This window comes from Rhipicephalus sanguineus, chromosome 4, assembly GCF_013339695.2.
Source record: "Rhipicephalus sanguineus isolate Rsan-2018 chromosome 4, BIME_Rsan_1.4, whole genome shotgun sequence".
Classification (NCBI taxonomy): domain Eukaryota; kingdom Metazoa; phylum Arthropoda; class Arachnida; order Ixodida; family Ixodidae; genus Rhipicephalus; species Rhipicephalus sanguineus.
This window is the reverse complement of record NC_051179.1, coordinates 50115770-50136223: the sequence shown is the minus strand read 5'-3', so window position 1 is coordinate 50136223 and position 20454 is coordinate 50115770. Positions and strand designations below refer to the sequence as shown.

The window sequence follows — 20454 nt, the reverse complement described above, 5'->3', positions numbered from 1 at the left end:
CCTTTTTAAATACTTTTCGAGGTTGGCACTAACAAGAGTAGAGAGTGGATTAGTGTCAAAAAAGAACAACACTCCAAAGAAACACAATCCATGCTTTGGCCTACTCAGCATGGATACTGTCAATCAGATTCACATGCGGGGGGAAGTGATACAAGAACATCGTAGGCAAACAGATTCAAAACTTTTATTATGTGCTTGCCCCTTTCTAGAATGTTACATGGAAAACGCAGTCAAATGTACACTTCTGGGCAAATGTATTCACAATCCTTTCTTTGAAAAAATCTTTCACGTCCTGTACACAGAAAAACATGGACAGATTCCCTAGGAACAACACAATGAACACAACTGCCGTCTCGAAAATGATTATAAAAGAACCCTTTAAAAAAAGGCAAAGCAGAAAAATTATAGTAGTAAGCAAATACACTGCAAAAGGGGGAAAAAAACCTGGTATACTCGGATTTTCCCAGATAACACTCACGAACCGATTCATGTACTCGTGCTTGCAACAATCCCTTGGAATAGATTCAAACTGTGACTGGACGAAAAAAAAATGTAGGATTGAAACACATTATGTTCGAGAAGAGACACATTCATCTGCAGATCACAGCCTCCAGCTATTTGAATGCACTCGCTATTATAAACTAGACTGTGGGCTTCAAAGTTGCCCACCTCATTAGCATAACATCTTTACTTCTTTTCGCTGTTCCGTTACTTTTAATTCAAGAACAGCATAAACGAAACATTTGACAAAGCGTGGCACCTGCATTAGCAAACTTTTAAAAGTAATAATAATAATAATAAAAGACCAGTGATATGTTAGTATAATACATCACTAACTGTACCAAGTGTGCCAAGTGCCACAAAATAGAGCAGCTTGGCGCACCGTTATAATTTTTAGAAACAAGCGCAATGTCTTGGCTCTCCCGGCACTACGTCTTAATAAGTGGTGGAGAGAATTTCAATGGACTTGGAATAGAGTGAGGCCCGCATTTCAGATCAGACGTGCGAGCAGTCAGTCGCTCCGAGAAAAAGCCAAAAACAAAATCCAACTTTTTGATAACGCAGACTCGACTAATAAAGATTGATAAATAGCGGCTTCTCAAAGCTTAACAAACTGTTCTCTTTTGAAGCTTATACTGTCTGGCATGAGCTAAAAGGTGCATGACGTGGAACGTCAAATGTTTGCCTAGCCTTACACTGTTGACATTTTAAATTTGGCTTTTAGTACGCACGATGCAATCGGTGATAAATAACAAAAAAACGTCCTCTGCAGCCACTGACTTGAAAGCTTACAGAGACCAAACATCGTATTCAAAAAAGAAAATCTATGTTACAGTGTGGCTATTATATTACGGACACAAACAAAGAACAAAAAAAAATTAAGGCAGAGGTGCAGTGCTTACAACACACATGCATCCAGTGGCCATTTTTGTACACGCAATAATAGAAGGGGCTTATTTTTAGCTCTTTAAAAAAAAAGAAACAAAACCAAGCAAAATACATTTTGTCGGTTTCAGAATAAGTAACAATGGAACAAAAATGCAAACAAGCTTTTATTATATTCTGCTCAAAAATTCCAGCCTAGCGGTAGAGACAATTAGCAAGCAATATTCACAACATTGCTGGCATGATAAATGTGATGGAAAAAGGCTAGTGTGCTCATGAGGCATTCTCATATACTAAGCTTGCAATTGGACGATAAAACATCAACCGAATAAATTTTGTTGCCAATTCTGTTCGACGATTCCTCGAACTGAGGACACGTAGAGGGCATTCACAGGACTGAGAGCATTCTATGAAGTTCTAATCAAATGAATTGAGGTAATAGGAGTGGCTACCTTTGGGCAATAAAATAAAGTGTAGATATACAGTAAAAACTGTAACATTCAACGATCAAGAACAGGGCTTTGAGCAGAGCACTTCTGTTACAGTTAATATTTTATAACAACCCTGGCAGTTGAGGAAATGACAATCTGTTGCTTCAAGTACTCAAAGGGGGGCACGAGCAGTGTAACGGGTAGCCTGATGGCATTACCTACTCAACACAAGTTTATTTAAAGCAAAAATATGCAACCATCTAATATGAACGTCAGTGCAGATGGTCGCTTCCAATAGAGCCCAGTACTCTCAGCTGGCAGTGAACTCGTACGACCGAAGTCCCGGTGTCATCGTTGAATGCGCTCCCCTTGGGTGAACCACATTTGACAACTATATTCGTACCTCCAAATGCCAGTAAACACAGGGTACAAGTATCACACGAATGCAGTATCTGTTCCCAAGACGTACAGCAACCCACCAAACATACCAAAGGTCCAATCAACGGCAGTCAAATCGCAGATGCTCAGCAGAGGTGCCTCAATGTAACCACTAGTACAAAGAATGATATTTACCACTAGAGACAGGTAGTGGAGCAGGTGCCATTAAAAACAAGAAAGACAAAATGTTTAACCTCTCAATTATGTTGCTTTAATTTGTCTACTCTCCTAATGCGCTCTCCACGTTATGCAACCAACAGCGGTGTGCACTGTGACAAGAAACCGCTGCATATCACCATGGCAGAATAAAGGCAGCGAAGTCGGAAAAAAGAAGAAACAAAACACTGTCAGCCCAGCCGTGTTAGAAAAACAAAGCACTTCAGACGCAGGAGACTACAAAATGCCCCTCTGCACTTTTTGGCACATTTTTCTAACACAGTCTGCATGCAATGGGAGTTGGGAACGAAAAGGCTGCAAGTTCGCCGTGGCAAGTTCATTTTGAATTGAGTGCCAATTTCAGGTGCCAAGACAGACCACAGATTACAATCTAATTTCTTGTGGTGTCACAGGCCTGTCCAGTAGACTGTTATATAATGGAATTATAGGTTCGCGGCAGCTACAACAATGGAGATTTATCCTTATTTTATTTTCCCTTTATGTTCTTCATTCTCCAAGACACCACAAGCTATTGCGTAGACCTACACTACATTGAAGCATCACGTCAGTTGACAAGCGCATCTTTCTTAGAAAGCAAGCCACCTCTTCCTTGCTTTTAAGGTGCAAGATCACAAGGGTGGGTAAAAGTTGGGTAAGTGAAGGGGGCAAACACAATGCTTTGAAAGTGGCACAGCAGCTGTACAGAATGACTGAACCTGAGAAGTATGCCTCCTTCACATAAAGGAGAACTGCTGGGGAAGAGAAAGAGAGAGAGAGAGAAAAAAAAAACCCTGAAGGTTAATACTCAACCGCTATCGATGTCACCTACATCGTTTTTTTTTTCTAAAGCGCGTGTTGAAAGCTCTTGATGGTGGTTTCATCTTCCCAATTAAAAAGCGACTAGCATGAGCAGCCGTGCATACAGTACAAGCTGCGGGTACTCCCGCGGTAACGCGTTATTGTTTTGTACAAACGTCTTTGGATGAGCTTTCAGACGAGCCGTGCGCGGCGGCACCCTCCCTCCTCCCCTTCCAGCGAGCGAACTTGTTGCCACCTTCGTTTCCACTCCCATCACGGAAAAACTAGACACGCTGGTGCGCCTCCCTCTTCCTGCGCTTGTATTCCCAAGCGTCTCGCATCTTGCGTCGCGGGCGAATGAGAATGGTGAAACGCGGGGTGGGATGGTGAGGGCAGGCAGATGTGAAACGCCATCCATGCGCCAAGAGCCGGCTCGCACGATACGTGCGGGTGTGCACACGCTCTCGTCGTCCTGTCTTATGTGGAAGCCGCGGCGAGCTGTGCCTTGGCCAGCAGCCGCTCGTTGTGGGAGTTTGCGGGGACCAGAGCGGACGGGCGGCAGGGGCGGCTGCGCAGTGCCTCGAAACACGTGCCACACACGCGAACCGGCTGGTACAGCTGCTCGTGAGGAACAGGGTGCAGCTGGCTCGCGCAGGGGTTGCAAAACACGTGGCCGCAGTTCCTGCAACACAGCCCCGACGCATGGATTCAGAGGGTGAGCGGCATCCATGACCGGACTTTCGTTCAAACTCTCGTGACACAGCAAACAGTCTAAATAGCTCGCAAAGTACGCAAGTTAAAGCAAGAGTGTAGGTTGCTTTATGCCAAGAACTGTGGCAGCCACAGCTCGAACTTGTCCTCTACGAATCAATGTTTAAGCTCTTTGTGCGCAGCTTAATTGCTTCCAATATCTTTTCACGCGTGGTCCTCATTACTAGGCGTGGCAACAGCAGGTGGCAAGCATCGACTGCAGATGAGACAAAAAATGAATGAAGGATGGGTGGTAAATAAAGCTAAAGCCAGCAGCCACGTAACAGCTTGCAGCAATGACTGGCAAAGGGTAATCAATTTCGTGATTAGACCAGAATATAATTATAGCAATGAGGAGATGCTGCTTGTGACTAAGATAGAGAAAATAAAAACTCATGAAAAGTTATGTTTTAACATACAGCAGCACTGATGTCTGATATCAAACTCCGGCAGCACTCCGAATGTATGACATGACAACATTTTTATGCTGCATTAGGTTTGCGTTTACACAACCCTTCTGTCACCGGAGTGCTGCCCCTATTAAAGGGGTCCTGAAATGCCTTTTGAAGTAAGTGTAAAAGAAGTGTCTGCTATGAAATGGGCATTATCTCAAATATTTTACAATGAAGTCTTCACATGTGTGACTAATAAGAGTGAAGCACTGCTCCACTCATCGTGCTAAGCTTTACTTTTAGAATAGCCTCCAAAACTGGTTCATTGCACCATTAGAGTTTCCCACAAAACTATGCTAGAGGGAACTCTGACATTAGTGCCTGGTTCAGCGATCATGAAAATTACTGTTGGCATGCGGCTTTGTCCTTCGGACATTTTTGCACAATTGAGCATCTTCAATAAAACGACGTGTTATATAAGAGCCACAATTGGTAGCAATTGTGCATGTATGCAGAGTCTTATCCCCTACGGCATTCGAAAAAATGCGACTGATTCAAAATTCATGCCAATGAAGGAAGTCGAAGTGTAGTAAATACAGTGACAAGGATGCCTGAAGTGAAAGGCACGAAGGTTGGACAAACCCACCAACTAACCACGATTCCCGTAGAAGTTGAAATGATTGTAGTGCCAAAGTTAGCTCTAGTAATCCAAGTAGGAAACTCTAGGCATTGCGCTAGGTTGTCCAAGGGGCCCCCGTTGGTAAACAGGTGGCGTTGCCCATCAACAGGCGACACTTCTTCCTTTACCTGCAAATATTTCTCCATGTCTGGCCTTTCTAAAGATGCCGGCTTATGTTGTTGATTCTAAAGAAACCTGGCCATAACCCATCACGTTTGTCGCTGCATCGTAATACACTCTAAAGACAAGACCACACTTTGGGGCATATTTTTTGTCACACAACAATCGCCATTTGGCTGCTTGTGTTTCCTTTCTTGAAAACTGAGAGTTCGCTAGTTGTATCAAGAATGCTCCATCGTGCTGGTAATGCGCAATCTATCCATGACCTGAAAGTACCAGGCACGTGTGAAGGAAAGACGCGCAAGATGGACGATTATTGTACAGTGACAAAAGGCGCCCCCAAGGATATGCAACTGTTTTTAGAGCGTAAGCACGAATCCTAACAAGGTTGAAGGCAAGTTAGGCGGGGGCTATAGGGCCTCCCTGCCATGTGTGTAGGAGCAGCTGTAGCAGCAGTAACATCAGGCTCGGGTATTCATGCGAGTACGCTGTAGCGACTAGGCAGGCTTATTTACCATGTTCAAAAAGTGTTCCAGGGCCCCTTTTAATTGCCAGGACTTGCTTCAGAGATCCTTGGCACTCCGTAGAAAGCCTACCAGGGACATTTAGGTTTGGTCCTGTGGCAAGTAATCAAAGATTGGTTCTAGCTGCCTCCATCTGTTAAAGCTCACTGAGCACTTCTCGATTCACTTGATTTGATATGTCCTGCAATCTGATTTGCTTTTTCGGCAAGCAAGCATTGGTTCTGCGAGTAGCAAACAGTCGTTTTTCTATCCACCTTGGCTATTGTGAAAAAGGAACTAAATTGAACATGCCTGCACTGCACAGGCAGTTCATGCTCCCCCCCCCCTCTTTGCTGCCGATTGTAATAAGCAGGTCTTCCATAACGATCAACACTTCAAAGTGTATGCATGTCTTGGTATTTAATATTCGATTTGATAGTCAATGTTTTTGTCAAACATTCAGCACTACTACATTCGAATTCGATTTGAGTAGAAATTTCACTATTTACACCCCTAGTTAAAGGGGCCCTGCAACACTTTTCCAAGCAATCATTGAAAGACCTCACTGTCGGAGTTTATTGCCTCATGAATCCATCGCTGCAAAAATTTTCGAATCCATCAAGTACGAGCACAGTTCTTGGCTTGACACTGCCCAAATGCAATGCAGCGTTTGGTACTTCTATGGTGCTGGCTAACTGATATCACAGGATGCACAGAAAAAATATTGCAAAGCTTTCCCGGTTTAAACTAAGGCCCCTTAAACTCAAGTGCACGATCAAACAGAGCTGACAAACTGACCTTGTTTCTGGCAAGCAAAGCAGAAGCTGTGGAATCTATAAGCATGGCACCACTGGCATGGCACTAATGTATACATTTGATGAAATAAATACTGCTTGTTTGCCTCTTTGTTTCATTGATTCGACTGATTGACTGAATAACTTGTACAAATTACTAGTACAGCTCGAGGCTGTTAAGTGCGCAGAGGGAGACACTGGGGTATTTCCTCGTGTTCACACAACTGTCACATACATTAATGCTAAAATTGTCAGCCTGGTCCACAAGGCCTACAATGCAGTAACTGCACGTATACAGCAAGGACAGTTACTCTTGCTGCTGGTAAAGAGAGGGCCAGTAAAGAATAAACTGTAGGTTTTAGGTCCCAAAATATGATTACACTCAAACCTCATTATAACAAAGTCGTATCTGCCACGAAAATAACTTCGTTATATCCGAAAATTCGTTATAAACGTTTATTTGTAACACTGTAGCTATGACAAGACTATTCTTCAGTTACTTCGTTATAACCGATAATTCATTATATCCGTGTTCGTTATAACGAGGTTTGAGTGTATAAGAGATGCCGTAATGAAGGGCTCTGGAAATCTTGAGCACCTGAGATTCTTTAAAGCTCACCTAAATCTAAGCACATGGGCCTCTGGCATTTTGCCTCCATCGAAACGCGGCTGCCGCAACCGGGGTATGATCCCGCAACCTTTGGGTCAGCAGTCAAGCGACAAAACCACTACACCACCGCAGCAGGTGGTTGGCAATGAAGACTCACCTGCAGTGGTGCCTGCGCCGCCCAATCCAAAACTCGGCATTGCAGCCCCTGCAGTGTGAGGCCGCGTGGTCCGGCACCCAGAGTGTGGCGCGGGCATCGCGTTCGTCCACCTGCTCCCAGCTCAACTCCGACGAGCTGCTACCGTCCTGGCACCCGCCCCACGGAGGATCCCCGCTGCAGTCCAACCCAAGCGGCTGTGAGGGCACACCCCGTCACAGGGTCAGTCTCTCGCTCGCCACACACACTCACGCAAACACATCACATGCACAAGGGCAGCTTGCTAGCAGGGCATTGAAGCAAGGAACACATGGATGGATGAAAAAAACGTGTTCGGACACTTGAGGAAAACAAGGGTTACTAAAGAGAAAAAACGATTTTTTTCCCATTAGTGAATTACTCTTTCACAATACCAAAATCGCCACGCTTGAAGTGAAAAGATGCTTTATAAGTGAGAAAATTTGCAAGAAAGAAAATGTGGGTGGCGATGCCGCCATGCAACTCCAGCATCAAACACCGTGATGTCATTTATTTCGACGGAATCTACAAGGTCCTAAGTACCGTATTTACTCGATTCTACCGCGCCCTCGATTGTAACGCGCACCTGTTTTCCGCGACAAAAAAAAAAAGTAATACATCAATTGTAACGCGCACCCATTTTTCGTGCGAGAAAAGAACAAAAAAGTCCGCAGAAGTCAAACTTCGCACATTCAGAAGAACAAGTATTTGGGTTTTAAAGAACTAAAGTTTCAAAAAAGTAAAACACAAAGTCAAAAAGCGGGCCTTGCCGCTAAAACTGTCGCCAGTACGGCGGCGATACGAGTCGCGTAATGGATCAATCCTCGTCGCTGTCGGACAACTCCTTGTCGCTGTCAACACTCTTCGATTACGGGAAACCGGCCCTGCTTTGGTCCACTGAAACCTTTTCGTGAAGCTTTGCTGTAAAAAATCTTCTGCTTCTGTTTGCACCAGTCTCGCACGCACGTTTCGGGAACTCCGAACGACCGCGATGCGGCCCGATTTCCGTCCGTCTCTCTGCACATGTAATAACTATTCTTTTAAATGCAGCATTGTGGTACACTCGTCGAGTATTTGGAGTCGGCACTTCCATGCCGTCGATGCGAACGCAGAACGAGATGACAATCTCCTCAGCACACGTACGAACTGAAAAAAATGGCAGAAATGGCCAAGGCGCGTAGGAGGCGGCCATTTTGAAATGTCGATGGCAATACGATAACAGAGTTTCTTTTTTTTTTTTCGGTACTCGATTCTAACGCGCATGCGATTTTTGGACTCGTTCTCCCGGAAAAAAGGTGCGCGTTAGATTCGAGTAAATACGGTAGTTCCGAATGAGTAAAATGAGGTACATTGCCCTCTGAGAAGCCACAGACGCATACCAAGTTTCAGGAAATTTCGTTGAGCGAAGGTTGGTAAAATACGAAAAATACGCTTTCAAATCCATGATATAATTCGCATAAATTTTGGCACAAAGTAGAAAAATGAAATTTTGACCTCGATTTTGTCCTCTATTAATAAATCTACGATGGCGAAATCGAAGACATTAGAATTCTCACTGTACAATTTATCAATCTAAATCGATTCATTGTTTCACTTTAGTGTCCCTTCAAGAATCAACTGCAACAAAACTTTGGGCCAAGTAAGAAGCTTATCTTCAGGTAATGCAGCTGTAGAGCAGCCTCCATGCAAAATTTTGTGTTCGAACGAAATGCTGGTGGATGCATCACAAAAGGTTTCCGAATGGGGGAGTTCTTTAAATTAGAAACACAAAACACCATTACCAAGTGCCGTAAGTGACGCACGACTTGAGATGTTTGCTTCCTTGCCATGACCGAGATTAGATGCCTCCCGCAGCTGCACCTGGTGCAGTGCAACACCTCAAGAGGTGATGTGCTGGTACTTGCATGCACTGTTTGCTTAACTGCTGGGTGTTATAGGCTGTTAAGAGAATCTGTTACTGGCCCAAACCAAATTCTGTTGCAAGGGACACTAAAGAAAAATACTTATAACCCACTAAGACGTGCCAGCGAGTTACACTTCTGGAAACAGCAAAACAGTCAGTAAAACGAGACATAGTAAAAATAAAAAATCTGCAATGACATTGCCTTGGAATTCACAAACTAAGGTACTGCAATGCCATGGACTTTGAAAACAATGACACATTCGTATTTATTTGTTAATTTAAAAAGGGCTCCACTTAATAATACAAAAATCAAACATTTAAAATGTGAAAAACTGTTCTTAAATTCATGGATTCAAGCCAACATGATGGCGCTGAAGTTTAGACGCAATATTCGCGTAAGTTAAAACTTTCCCAAGATCCGTCAATTTCTTTCTCTTGAACACAGAACGATGAAATTTGCCTATACAATGCATGAATCTCTTGTGTATAAAATGTATGTTATGAAAAACTTTTATGCTGTGTAACTTTAATGTATTTCTATATGTTTCGTAGTTTTGTTACACATATTTGGCATATTATAGTACGTCATATTATCTTATATAAACACGTTTGTTAGCACTGATATTGTAAGGAACAGAATTTTTTTCCACCATAAATTGGTACTACACACTTTAGTATGAGGCATGTACTGCTTTTGGCAAAGAAATATCTATTGGACTGCCCAAGAAAGTGCTACTTTTGCCGCAGATAGGAAAGCATTAGAACAATGCTGTTTTAAGGTGACCGAGACTCAAGTTTTACCAAGCACAGGCCCTTTGTAAGCGAGAAGAATGAAGTAAAAGCAATAAGAAGTCAGTGCTACTGCCATGGAAATGAGATACCAACATCCACGTCGTGGCAAGTCCCGTTTGTGTTGATAAATTGCAGTCGACCGCAGAGATAATTTGGCCACACTTCGACCTGAAAGGAAATGCAGTCTACCCAGTTTTATTGCGTTTTCCCAGTAGGTGACATCTCAGGTAACGTTACTTATGCAGGCGTGGCCACCTCCCTCTCCAGGAATCCAACACAAAGCAAGCAGTGGTATTTGGTAGAGAGTAACCTTTGAAATAGTCAGCGTACCTAGTTCAAAGCCAGGTAAAGACAAGATCTATGTACACCCGAGAACAAAGGTACAGTAAAACCTCGGTGATATGAATCTCGCGGGGTTACCAAAAATATTCGTATCATCCGAAATTCGTATCACCAGAAAACATGAAAAAATAGGATGCGACAAAAGAAAGTTGGCATACGTTTTGATTTAGTGTTTCTCAGGGCCGCAGCGACGTCATCAACAGCGCTGAATGATTGCCAGTAAAGTTTTTAGATGTCAACGATCATGATTGTACTCGTTAATATATGGGGCGTGCGTGCATGTGTAATTAATGAACCAGATGTGTTGTGACCCGTGACCGCTAGTAGCCCCTTCCTAATCCTTCTACGCGGTTCTGCATGACACCACAGCATTGCGGGCGCTTTTCGGGAGATTTACGGCCGTGCCGACATATCAAGAGGTTTGCTCGAAATTCGGAAGTTTCCCGTGCAAATCGGAGAATTCGCATGCGGGCGCTGCGAGGCCTAGCTAATTCGCCAAGACCGTCCGCTTCGTCTCTTGGGGTCTTCGTTCACCTCTCATGGGACTTCATGATGGACCCGCAGCCCAAGTTTCAGCCTTGTTTTATAGAACGTCTGATTGCGAGGACATGGGTTTCATCAACGTGGCAGGCACGTGTAAACGCCGTATAAAGACGCTGATGCCTCGAGCACAGCAGCACGCGTCAACGCGTAAAAAAAAAAAGAAAAAAAAAAAAGCGACATCATCTCTAATCTAAACGTGAAGGTGCATAACGACCCCCAAGATTAGGGCGCACAATCTCGGAGGCTCAGCGCGCATGCCCGTGCGGGACGGCCGCGTCTTCCGCGACAGCGCGAGCAGCACCTGTTCGTACCTGTGCGCTAGCGTATGTTCGTATCAAACGTTGCGGGGTGAAAATCGGTTCGCAACAACCGCACTCCAATACATTGCAGGCTAATAGGCCTTGGCCGGGACCACAGAAAAATTCGTATCACCCCAAAATTCGTACGAGCCGTGATTGTATCACCGAGGTTTTACTGTATACGGACCATGGGAGCATGTGCCGAAATTGCCGTCTATGCCATCTACAGTCAAATCTCGTTACAACGAACACCACATTAACGAACATTTCAAATTAACGAACTTTTAAGAAATCCCGTGCTGACTGCTTATAGTTTCAATGTAAAAATATTTCACTACTACGAACTTCAGATTAACGAACATTTCAGAATAACGATCGTTATTTAATTCCCGTGTAATCTTAACAACGCCTCAGTACTACGAACTTATATCCCGAAATGTGAGGATTCTTAGATTTCAGTGTATCGGTCATGGCAGTCGGAGCTGTAAGGTAGCAGACGACGCAGCGCGAAGAGCGGACGCCCTCCCGCTAAAACCCGAGATGGCACGGGAGGAGAAAGACACGGGCGGAGAACTTTTTTTTTTGCCCTTCGTTGCGGAGGCGACAACGCATCAGGTTTTGTAAAGGCCCAACCGCATGCATAGCACGCGACTTTCGAGCGAAGGCGACTGCGACAAACGGGCTCCGTCGCGCTGCTCGATTGAAAACTATTGCGCGCACGCAGGCAAATTACGAAAAAGAATTACAGAGTAGATGAATGACAACATGCCAAATTTATTATTGTCCTGTTTGAGATAAAGATGCCATAAAAGCGTTTCGGGACTTCCTTTTTTCGCAATCTTATGTTTAACCGCGGCAGTAGTATCTGCTGTGATCCCATGGGGCGCCCGGAAGCGTACGCTGCCTACGCTACGTCGCACTTTGCAAACTGCGTTATGTTGGGGTTAGTCCACGAGGCGCATTTCGACAACGTTTCCTCTTGCTGTCATAGAACGTTTAAGAAAAGCCACAGCGCCTCACATCGTTGCTTCACAGGGAGAAGGGCTACCTCACACGACGACGATGTTGACATTGCAGCAAGCTACCACCAATGCAGCAAGCTACCACCGAAACATCAAAACGAACCGTCGATCATAAATAACGACAAAATACGGCCGCTGCCTCGCTCTCCGCGTGAGATGGGGCTGTAAATAAGGTAGTCTATAACTTGCATTCCTTGAAGTACGCGCCGATTGGAAGCATCACGAGCAAATTGCAACCGAAGCAAGGGTCACTGGGTCAGAGATGCTGCCATGTTGTTGGATATCGTCATGCTCACTTCCGGGCGACAAGCGATGCTTTCTGGCTTTCCAGAAACCTGGGATGCTATCGCGGAACGATTCTATTTCAGATTCCAATGCCTTTCGTGCTTTTCACGCTTGGCCAGTGGTCAGAACGACGGTCCGTCCGCGTTATCAGCGCGATCAGCCAGCCGTGTGGAATCGGAAATAGCATCGTTTCGCGATTGCACCCCTGCGACAAGCGACGGCGATGGATGGCCCTCTGCGACAGCAAATCCTGTCGGCCGTCGCTCAAAACTCGCGTGCATGCAGTTGGGCCTTAAAGGATTGCAGCGATGACATGGACGACGATGTCACGGTAGCACCCGAAGATCGCGACGAGTCCGTGTCGGCCACAGATGCGTTGGACTACTTGAGGAAACTCCGCATATTCATAGAAAAAAGCGGAACACGGACCGAAGCGGCGGATAAAAATGCGGATGGTCTAGAATCGTTCGTGACGCAGAGTTTGTGCTGCACCCGTCAAAAAAACGATCACGGACTATTTCAAATAAACGTGCCTTGTCTGACGTTCACGTGTGCATTGTTGTGAGAAACGAGTTCAAGGACGTACCGTTGCAAAGGTAGGACGTTTGCGTTACTGAAATTCTATTGTTATGGTAAATTTTTGGGCTTTCACTATAACGACCTTTCAGAGTAACGAACATTTTTCCGCGGTCCCCTGAAGTTCGTTATACCGAGATTTCACTGTAGCAGTGAGCCGTCTGCTATCGAGTGCATTGCTTGGGCTGATTCACCAGAGCAATGCTCTCGACGGCAGACAGCTTGTCCCTAGAGGGGACACACGGCAATTTTGGCACACGCGCCCGTGGTCCGCTCACGGGTGTACAAGATGCAAACAGCCTCTACTCGTGATGCTTTCAAGTGTGACAAGATTAATGGCATGAAGCCGCTTCCCTGGTCTTGAGCGCTTAATGTATAAAGGCTGACACCATAGTGCTTAAGCTGATTTTAACATTTTCGTTTTCTCCTTAGCAGCATGGTACAGAGCATGTATTTAATTTGATGTATACACACACACACACATGTAGATTTTTCCTGCATGCAAATAGCAGACAGCCAAAGACTGTCAAAGAACTTGTGTTCTCTTTTCACCTCATGTTGCTACAAAAGACAAGATAGACACTATAAAGTTTTTCCCAGATTTTCAAGGTTTCTTTTAAAAGCTGTTCAACATAATCTAAAGTGAGAAAATTTGTTGGCTTTGTTAGAGATACCTATGAAAAGCTTAGAGGTTTATACGGTATGCTAGGAACACAGCTTTTAAAGCAACACCTACAAAGCTAAATCATGCATGCACACATCATTCATGCCATAAAATCATGCCTCGGTGAACAAGTCGCAGCAAAAACTCACAGCGTCCTCTAGAGACTCCAATGCCTCTTTGCCGTTGACGTGAAGAGAGCGCTCTAGTGCGTGCCTGACCCTGCGAAGTTCGTTTTCTAGACTTTCTATTTTTGCCTGCAACAAAGAAGCAGCAGATCAGTACGACTTCTCTCTAAACACACAAGAAGACGGTAGAAAAAAAGGTAGAGATGTAGAGATCTATAAATGTGAGCAGTCAGCAACGTAATAATGAATACGCTTTCTGGCAGCAGTGGAATTAACCATCAACCATTTCTTCCCTTCAATTTTTCCCCCAAAAAATGCATTAGAAAAAGCATATACAGTAAAACCTCGTTAATTTGACCCCCGTTAATTAGGAAATTCAGTAGATTCGGATGCACTGTCTCGTCCCATCAAACATGTACATAAGCTTCTGGCTTGTTAATTCAGATGTATTTACCCGCACTTCAGTTAATTCGGACAGTTCGTGGAGCTCGGAGGCACGTGAGTCATACAAGATCGGACGACATTAGGGGGTGTCTGAATTGCACCGCGTGGGACGGCATCTCTGAGTAGCACGTGCTGATCTAAAAGGCCATGCTTACGTGTGCTTGGAGCGCTGAAAGGCCGGAAACATGTCAAAGCTGTTGTTTATTCGGTTATATGTGGCTGTAACCCAGCTAATTTGGACATTTCTCGGAACACGCCGAGTGCGAGGCTCCACAAATGTGCAACGCAAAAAGCGTAAACAGTAGGCTTGTGCGAAACAGTAGGCTTGTGCGAATATTGTTCGAATATTCGAACGAATATTACAGTATTCGAATTCGCTTCGAAACGAAGTTAAATTCCAGGAAATTTCGAAGTGTTCGAAATGAACGAATAAACATATATAAACCGCATGTAACCCCCTGTAAAGGTGGTTTTACTGCAGTGAAGGTGTGCTATAAGGTGAATACACCTTTTCAGGAGAAATTTGCACTGCCGCGAAGCCCCTCTTCAAGGTTAAATGAACGTACAGTAAAACCTCGTTAATTCAAAGTGACTGGCACTGTGAAAATCTAAATAGGCGGGTTTTCGAATTAACCAAACATACAAAAGCGGGATGCAAGGAACTTTGAATTACTGGAAGTAATCAGAGGTGGTCGTTTGCCGTGCCTGCTGGTTTGCAGCTATAAAGCCCGAACCGCACGTACGCTCCCAAACGCGCACGGGGCGCGCGTCAGCGCGCGCAGCCCGGGCGTCTCCGGTGAGTTATGGCGGTTTCCACCCACACACTACGCGCGAAGGCGCACGCGAAGCGCGCGCTTCCTCATACGTGCAAGACATCGTTTCGTACAAAATTACTGATAGTTCATCAGAATACTTACAAAACCTCTTTCTGTTACCTTTTTTATTGTTAGATGCATGCAAAAGTAAATAAGAACTAAAATTTTTCATATGATGTGTATCATCATCCGTCGGTCAAGCCGGTGCTGGTAACAGCCATGCCACAGTTGGGCTCCAAGCGCTTCCAAGCGCGCGCCGTCTCAAGGTCGATATCAGTCGCCGCAAACACTCGCGTACCGCGCGCGTTTTGCCGCGCTTGCTTCGTCTGCGCATGCGCGGCCTCCGGAGCGCGTACAGCCAACGTACAGCGCGCGCTCGGCCAGCGTACGTGTGGTTCGGGCTTAAGGGTTATGTTTTCCAGCAATACCTGGTCCCAATTTTGCCGCTAAACCGGGGAAACGGCGGACTTCGCTGCTGCCAGCGCAAAAAAAAAAAAGGAGGAAAAAGAACGGTCTCGTGGTCAACTGAAATGCGTGCCTGCGGAAAAGAAGACGTGCTTCGCTGCAACACAGTGGTGACACGCGGGCAGCATGTCACCTGCTCCTCGTAGCGTCAGCGCGTCATGATGCGACCATTCACCCATTCTTTCTGGTAAAATAAAGAATTTAATAATGACCAGTGTGACGGAATTCGCTATGTGTTCTAGGTGGAAAAGATGATCGCTGAAGTTTTCGAACTGAGTTTTCGAAGTGGGCATTGTAGGTGAGTACTCCGCCAGCAGTGCAAGTGCTCAAATTGCCGGAACAACCGCCAATCGGAGGTTCGCATACATCGCGAATTCCGTCAGACCGCCCTTTATTAATTTCCCTATTTTCCCAGAAAGAATGGGTAAATCATGACGCACTGACGTTGAGAGAAGCATGCGTCATGCTGCCCACGTGTCACCACTGTGTTGCAGTGAAGCAGGTCTTTTCCGCAGGCGCACATTTCAGCTGACCACGAGACCGCTTTTTGTTTTGTTTTTTTCTTGCGCTGGCAGTCGGGTGCTCAACTTGTCACTCATTAGTATCGCTACATTGCATTGCCTTGTGGCTCCTAAGGGCCATCGTTTCTGCAGATTTGCGGCTAAATCGGGATCGGGAATTGGCACATGGCACCTAAAGTTTTCGAATTAACCGGGCTGGTACTGACCGCCGCTTCAAATTATCCACTGAAATTTACATTGAAAAATACGGGGCCGCAGAAATCCTTCTAATTATGCGGGATTTCGAAATAACTGAGTTCGAATTAACGATTTTAAAACGTAACATATTTTACATGTTATCACTTGCATTCTACCGAAGGCCAAATCCTGCTACTACTCAAAGTTGCTTCCACTTCCCTTTGAACCAATAAGAATGACATATGCCTATGCCTTCTTTCAACTTTAAAAATATTGCGCTGGTTAGTTGAGTCCTGACAGATATGCTCATTTTTCTTTATTATATGTAATATAAACTATTCGAATTCGCTTAGACATTCGCTTCGACCAAATCACTATTCGCTTCGAATTCGCTTCGGACCTAAAATTTACTATTCGCACTATTCGCACTAAAATTTACTATTCGCATTAGCGTGAGCCGTGTGTGGCTGTGACCAACTTGTTTAGTTTTTACTCGGCACTATCGATGATCATGTCGAAAGAGACTGTGATTTCATCTGCAGCAGCTGTGACAAACAACAGTTTTCTCTTAACTTGGCGTGTGTAGGCTGCACATGCCTTCAGTATTGCGCAGATTCTTTAGTCGCGTGACTAGCGATCGGGCTGTTCATGGATTCGTCCGTAGCAGATGTGGCGCGGCGCTACGTAGTTTCGTTTGGAATCTGTGCAGAGGCTGCGCGTGTGCCTTCAGAACTGCGTGGATGCTGCCTATGACTGTTGTTAGCGACAACGGTTCCTTCTGCAGCAGGTGCGGCACTCAGTAGCTTCATTTTGACTCTGTGCAATGTGTGCAGTGTCAGAAAAGGGAAACATGGCGGAAGCTGTTGAAGATTAGCGTTTCAGCCGTGGCCTGTGTGATGGCATAAAACTTGCCTGCCACAAAGATGATGATGGATGAACGATCTGTCGCCGGCCATATGGCGAAAAAAAAAAGGCACAGTCATGTGCACATGGTGGTGTTGGTGGCAGCAGAACGTGACAAGATGGGGTGCAGAGCACATTGTGGGTGAATTAACCTTGCACCGCGGTGCATTGTGGGTGAATTAGCCTTGCACCGCGGTTGCATTGCAAAGGAGGTCGAGAAACGGCAAGAACTGCAGCCTCTACACTGTTCTCATGCAAAATAAGAACATCATTTGTGAATCCATGCAGAAATTAAAATGTTATTGATGCGATAGAATTTTTTTTTTCATTGTTTTCTCGATACTCCCGATAATTCAGCATTCAGTTAATTCTGATTTGGTTTGGTCCCATGAAATTCAAATGAACAAGGTTTTACTGTAGACTGCAATCAAATACAACGTCATCCTTATAAATGATGGAAGAACAAGTTTCCTGTAGTTTGGCAACAAGGCACACGACGAGTGACAGAGAGTGGTGATGACTTACAGAGAACATTTGTTTCTAGGGCATGGGTTTATACAGTTGATCCCTGATATATCGAACTCGTATATATCGAATTAATGGCTATATCGAACAGTTGAGAAATCCCCTTGAATTTCCCATGCAAAAGTATGGGGCTGGTGTGCACGTATATCGAACTCCCGCACAGCGAAACAACCGCTATATCGAACGCTGCCCCGCGCCGAAGCCCAGAAAGTGCATTTTTCCTAACAAATACTCATCATTTTTCGGCCGCATTCTCATAAGTTCCAGTCCCTCGTCGCGCGCAGGTGACGAAATTGCGTTGCTCTAGTTCGTTGCACAGCGCTTGTCAGTTCACCGGTATATTTGACGCGCGATCCGCAGGTTTTACTGCATGGGCTAGTGTTTTTCAAAGAGGCTGATTGCCGAGGGCACCAAAATGAGAATTCGAAGTGACTTGGCAGCCTTGTTGTAATGTTTGCATTCCCTTCCTTCTCTGTTTGCGCACGATGGCATGCAGGCCCGCAAAGCATGGCCTTCGAGATCCGCAACGTGACGTATTTCTAGTGTTTTCGGTTTTAAAATGCAGATCTCAGAGGCTACGCTTTTTTTCACATTTCTCGCCAAAGTAGCGGCTGCCTTCTACAAAGCCACAAGTGCCATCGGTATCGCCAACATGTCGACGGTGGAGAAATGTTTCTTCGTGCAGCGTTGTTAGCGTTGTCTCTTGTGGCATGTGTACTTCTCGCTCCGTTCTTGATAAATCGTCATTCGGGAGTCGAACTAAACATTGTCCCGCTCGTAGCGATAAAAATGATGACCGGTGCTTGGAACAACGTCAAGTAAAGCACCGTCGTGCACAGTTTCCTTACAGGCCTTGGTGCCAGGTGACGACTTGGAGCGCGTCATGACCGCCGACTACGGCGTACGGTGCGTCAGTGAATTTTGCGACTTATTAGCGTTTCCGGGCGCCGTATCGGACGGGAGCACAGCGAGTGACTTTATCAGTGCAGATAACGACGTAGCTGTTTCTGATTGCATCGACGCCGAGATCATAGCTGACTTTGCCGGTGCTGCGGAAATGGACCCACGCGCTTTGAAGATGCCAGCCGCCGCTGCCACCGCTAAACCCTTTACCGCGCTGCAGAGCTCGCATCAGCGTTAAGCGTCGATCACCGCTGTTGTGGCCGAAGGTGTTGAATTTACTTATCTGGAAAGCTTCAATGATATTGACGATGACTTGATAAATTCATGGCGCGCAAGAAGCAAGAAAAGTTATGGACTATTTGCACGCGAAATAAAGTGCGCTAACTTGCAAAAGAAGTACTTCTCGCCTTGTTCTTTAGCATATGTGAGCGAATCGTTATGTTCGCGCTTTTTACAATTTCGGCAAACTGTGTCGAGGCCTGCAGTGCTTTAATTAAAGCCCTAAATACGCATATTTCGTATTTCGAATTATCAATATATCGAACTATTTCACGATCCCCTTCGAGTTCGATATATCCGGGATCGACTGTATTTCATAACAAAACCACCAATTTTACAGACTTCGTTATGTCAGGATTTAACTGTATTACCTCAATGCTGCAGACCACAGAGTAATAAACTAAAACTGTGCACACTGCTGGGACTCTTGAGTGACACTGAAATGAATGTTACTCTCAAAATTAATTTTTCACAATGCCTGTTCATTTGGACACTTTTGCAGCCCAGTCTGTGTCAAAAAAATTGGTTAGCAGCTGTAGTTGCAACAGTACGAGGCTTCAAATATGTGTTAAGACAGCAACAGATCGCCTAGCAGACAAGCGCAACAATGATCAGTGTTTCGAGTAAAACAGCAGTTCTTCAAGTTCTTCAAAAGCAAAACTAGCGCTATTCAAGAAAAGCAACAGAATCAAATTCTGACCTCATTTTCTAGAATCATTTGGTGCAACCTTTGTTGCACAGCGTCGACAGGGCATGCCAATCCGTCCACATCAAACTGCTGCTGCTGCTGCAAGGGGGCCGCAGTTGTTCTGGATGCCACAGGATCCAGCAGGAGCCTGTCATCACAGGGAGTAGCTGGATAGCCGGAACTGGGAGTTCTGAACGCAAAAATAGTGGCATAATTTATAAACAGGCAATTTATAGAGACAAGCAAGTGTAGTGTCCTCATAGGGGAAGAAATGTTTCCAGCACCATAAAAGGCAAATCTACGACATCCTTTGCACAACTCAAATGTCACTACTACAGTAGACTCTTGTTAAACGGAACCTGAAGGGACCAGGAAAATATGTTTCGTTTAACAGGAGTTCCATTTACTGAAAGACGAAAGGGGTGTAGAATTGAAGTACAAAACCGATCATATTACAGTCACTTGTTCCATTTAAGCAGTACTTCAATTTAAGAGATTTCTGTTCCCTGAGAGTTTACTGTACTGAACTGCACAAGGGTTCTTTTAGAGGGCTAGCTGGTTCATGAACAGTAAGGCAGAACATCGCAAAAATGGGACAGCGAACGCACAGGACACAGTGCTCACTATCAATTCAGCTAGAATGTGAATCAATAGCCAGCACTGTGCCCTCTGTGTTCACTGTCCCATTTTTGCGCTGTTCTGCCATAATGTTCACTACTACTTGTTTGTGGGCACGCACATGAAGCAAAACTGGCAGAGTTGCCAGTTCCGCTTATTATAAGCGGATTTGGGCTTCTTTTTTGGCTGAGTGGCTTGGAAATTCTTAGAGTTGCTTGTCGCGTTTTTTTGGGCTTACTCGCGCTTTTTCAGGAAATATTATGATGTCAGTGCCCGGCATGTATATTTGTTGTTATCAAATACATGGCCTGAGTCAAAATGTATGACCCCCCCCCC

General features: G+C 45.0%; 1 protein-coding gene across 2 annotated transcripts in view; it reads right to left on the bottom strand.

The window, feature by feature from the left end:
* Positions 1-3465: 3465 nt before the first annotated feature.
* The window catches only part of LOC119389944 (myotubularin-related protein 4), a 37533-nt gene continuing 20544 nt past the window's right edge, over positions 3466-20454 (bottom strand). Inside the window, exons 12-16 of one of the 2 annotated variants that reach the window (XR_005183189.2) lie at positions 19513-19690; positions 13805-13909; positions 7215-7408; positions 5666-5767; positions 3616-3891 (exon numbers count right to left, since the gene is read on the bottom strand). Coding sequence is in view for 1 of the 2 variants with exons in the window: in XM_037657399.2 (XP_037513327.1) it covers positions 3687-3891; positions 7215-7408; positions 13805-13909; positions 19513-19690 (682 nt within the window). In the remaining variant the exon portion in view is untranslated. Of the gene's footprint in view, positions 3892-5665; positions 5768-7214; positions 7409-13804; positions 13910-19512; positions 19691-20454 lie in introns of both variants that reach the window. The other variant, XM_037657399.2, reaches the window with a different exon arrangement.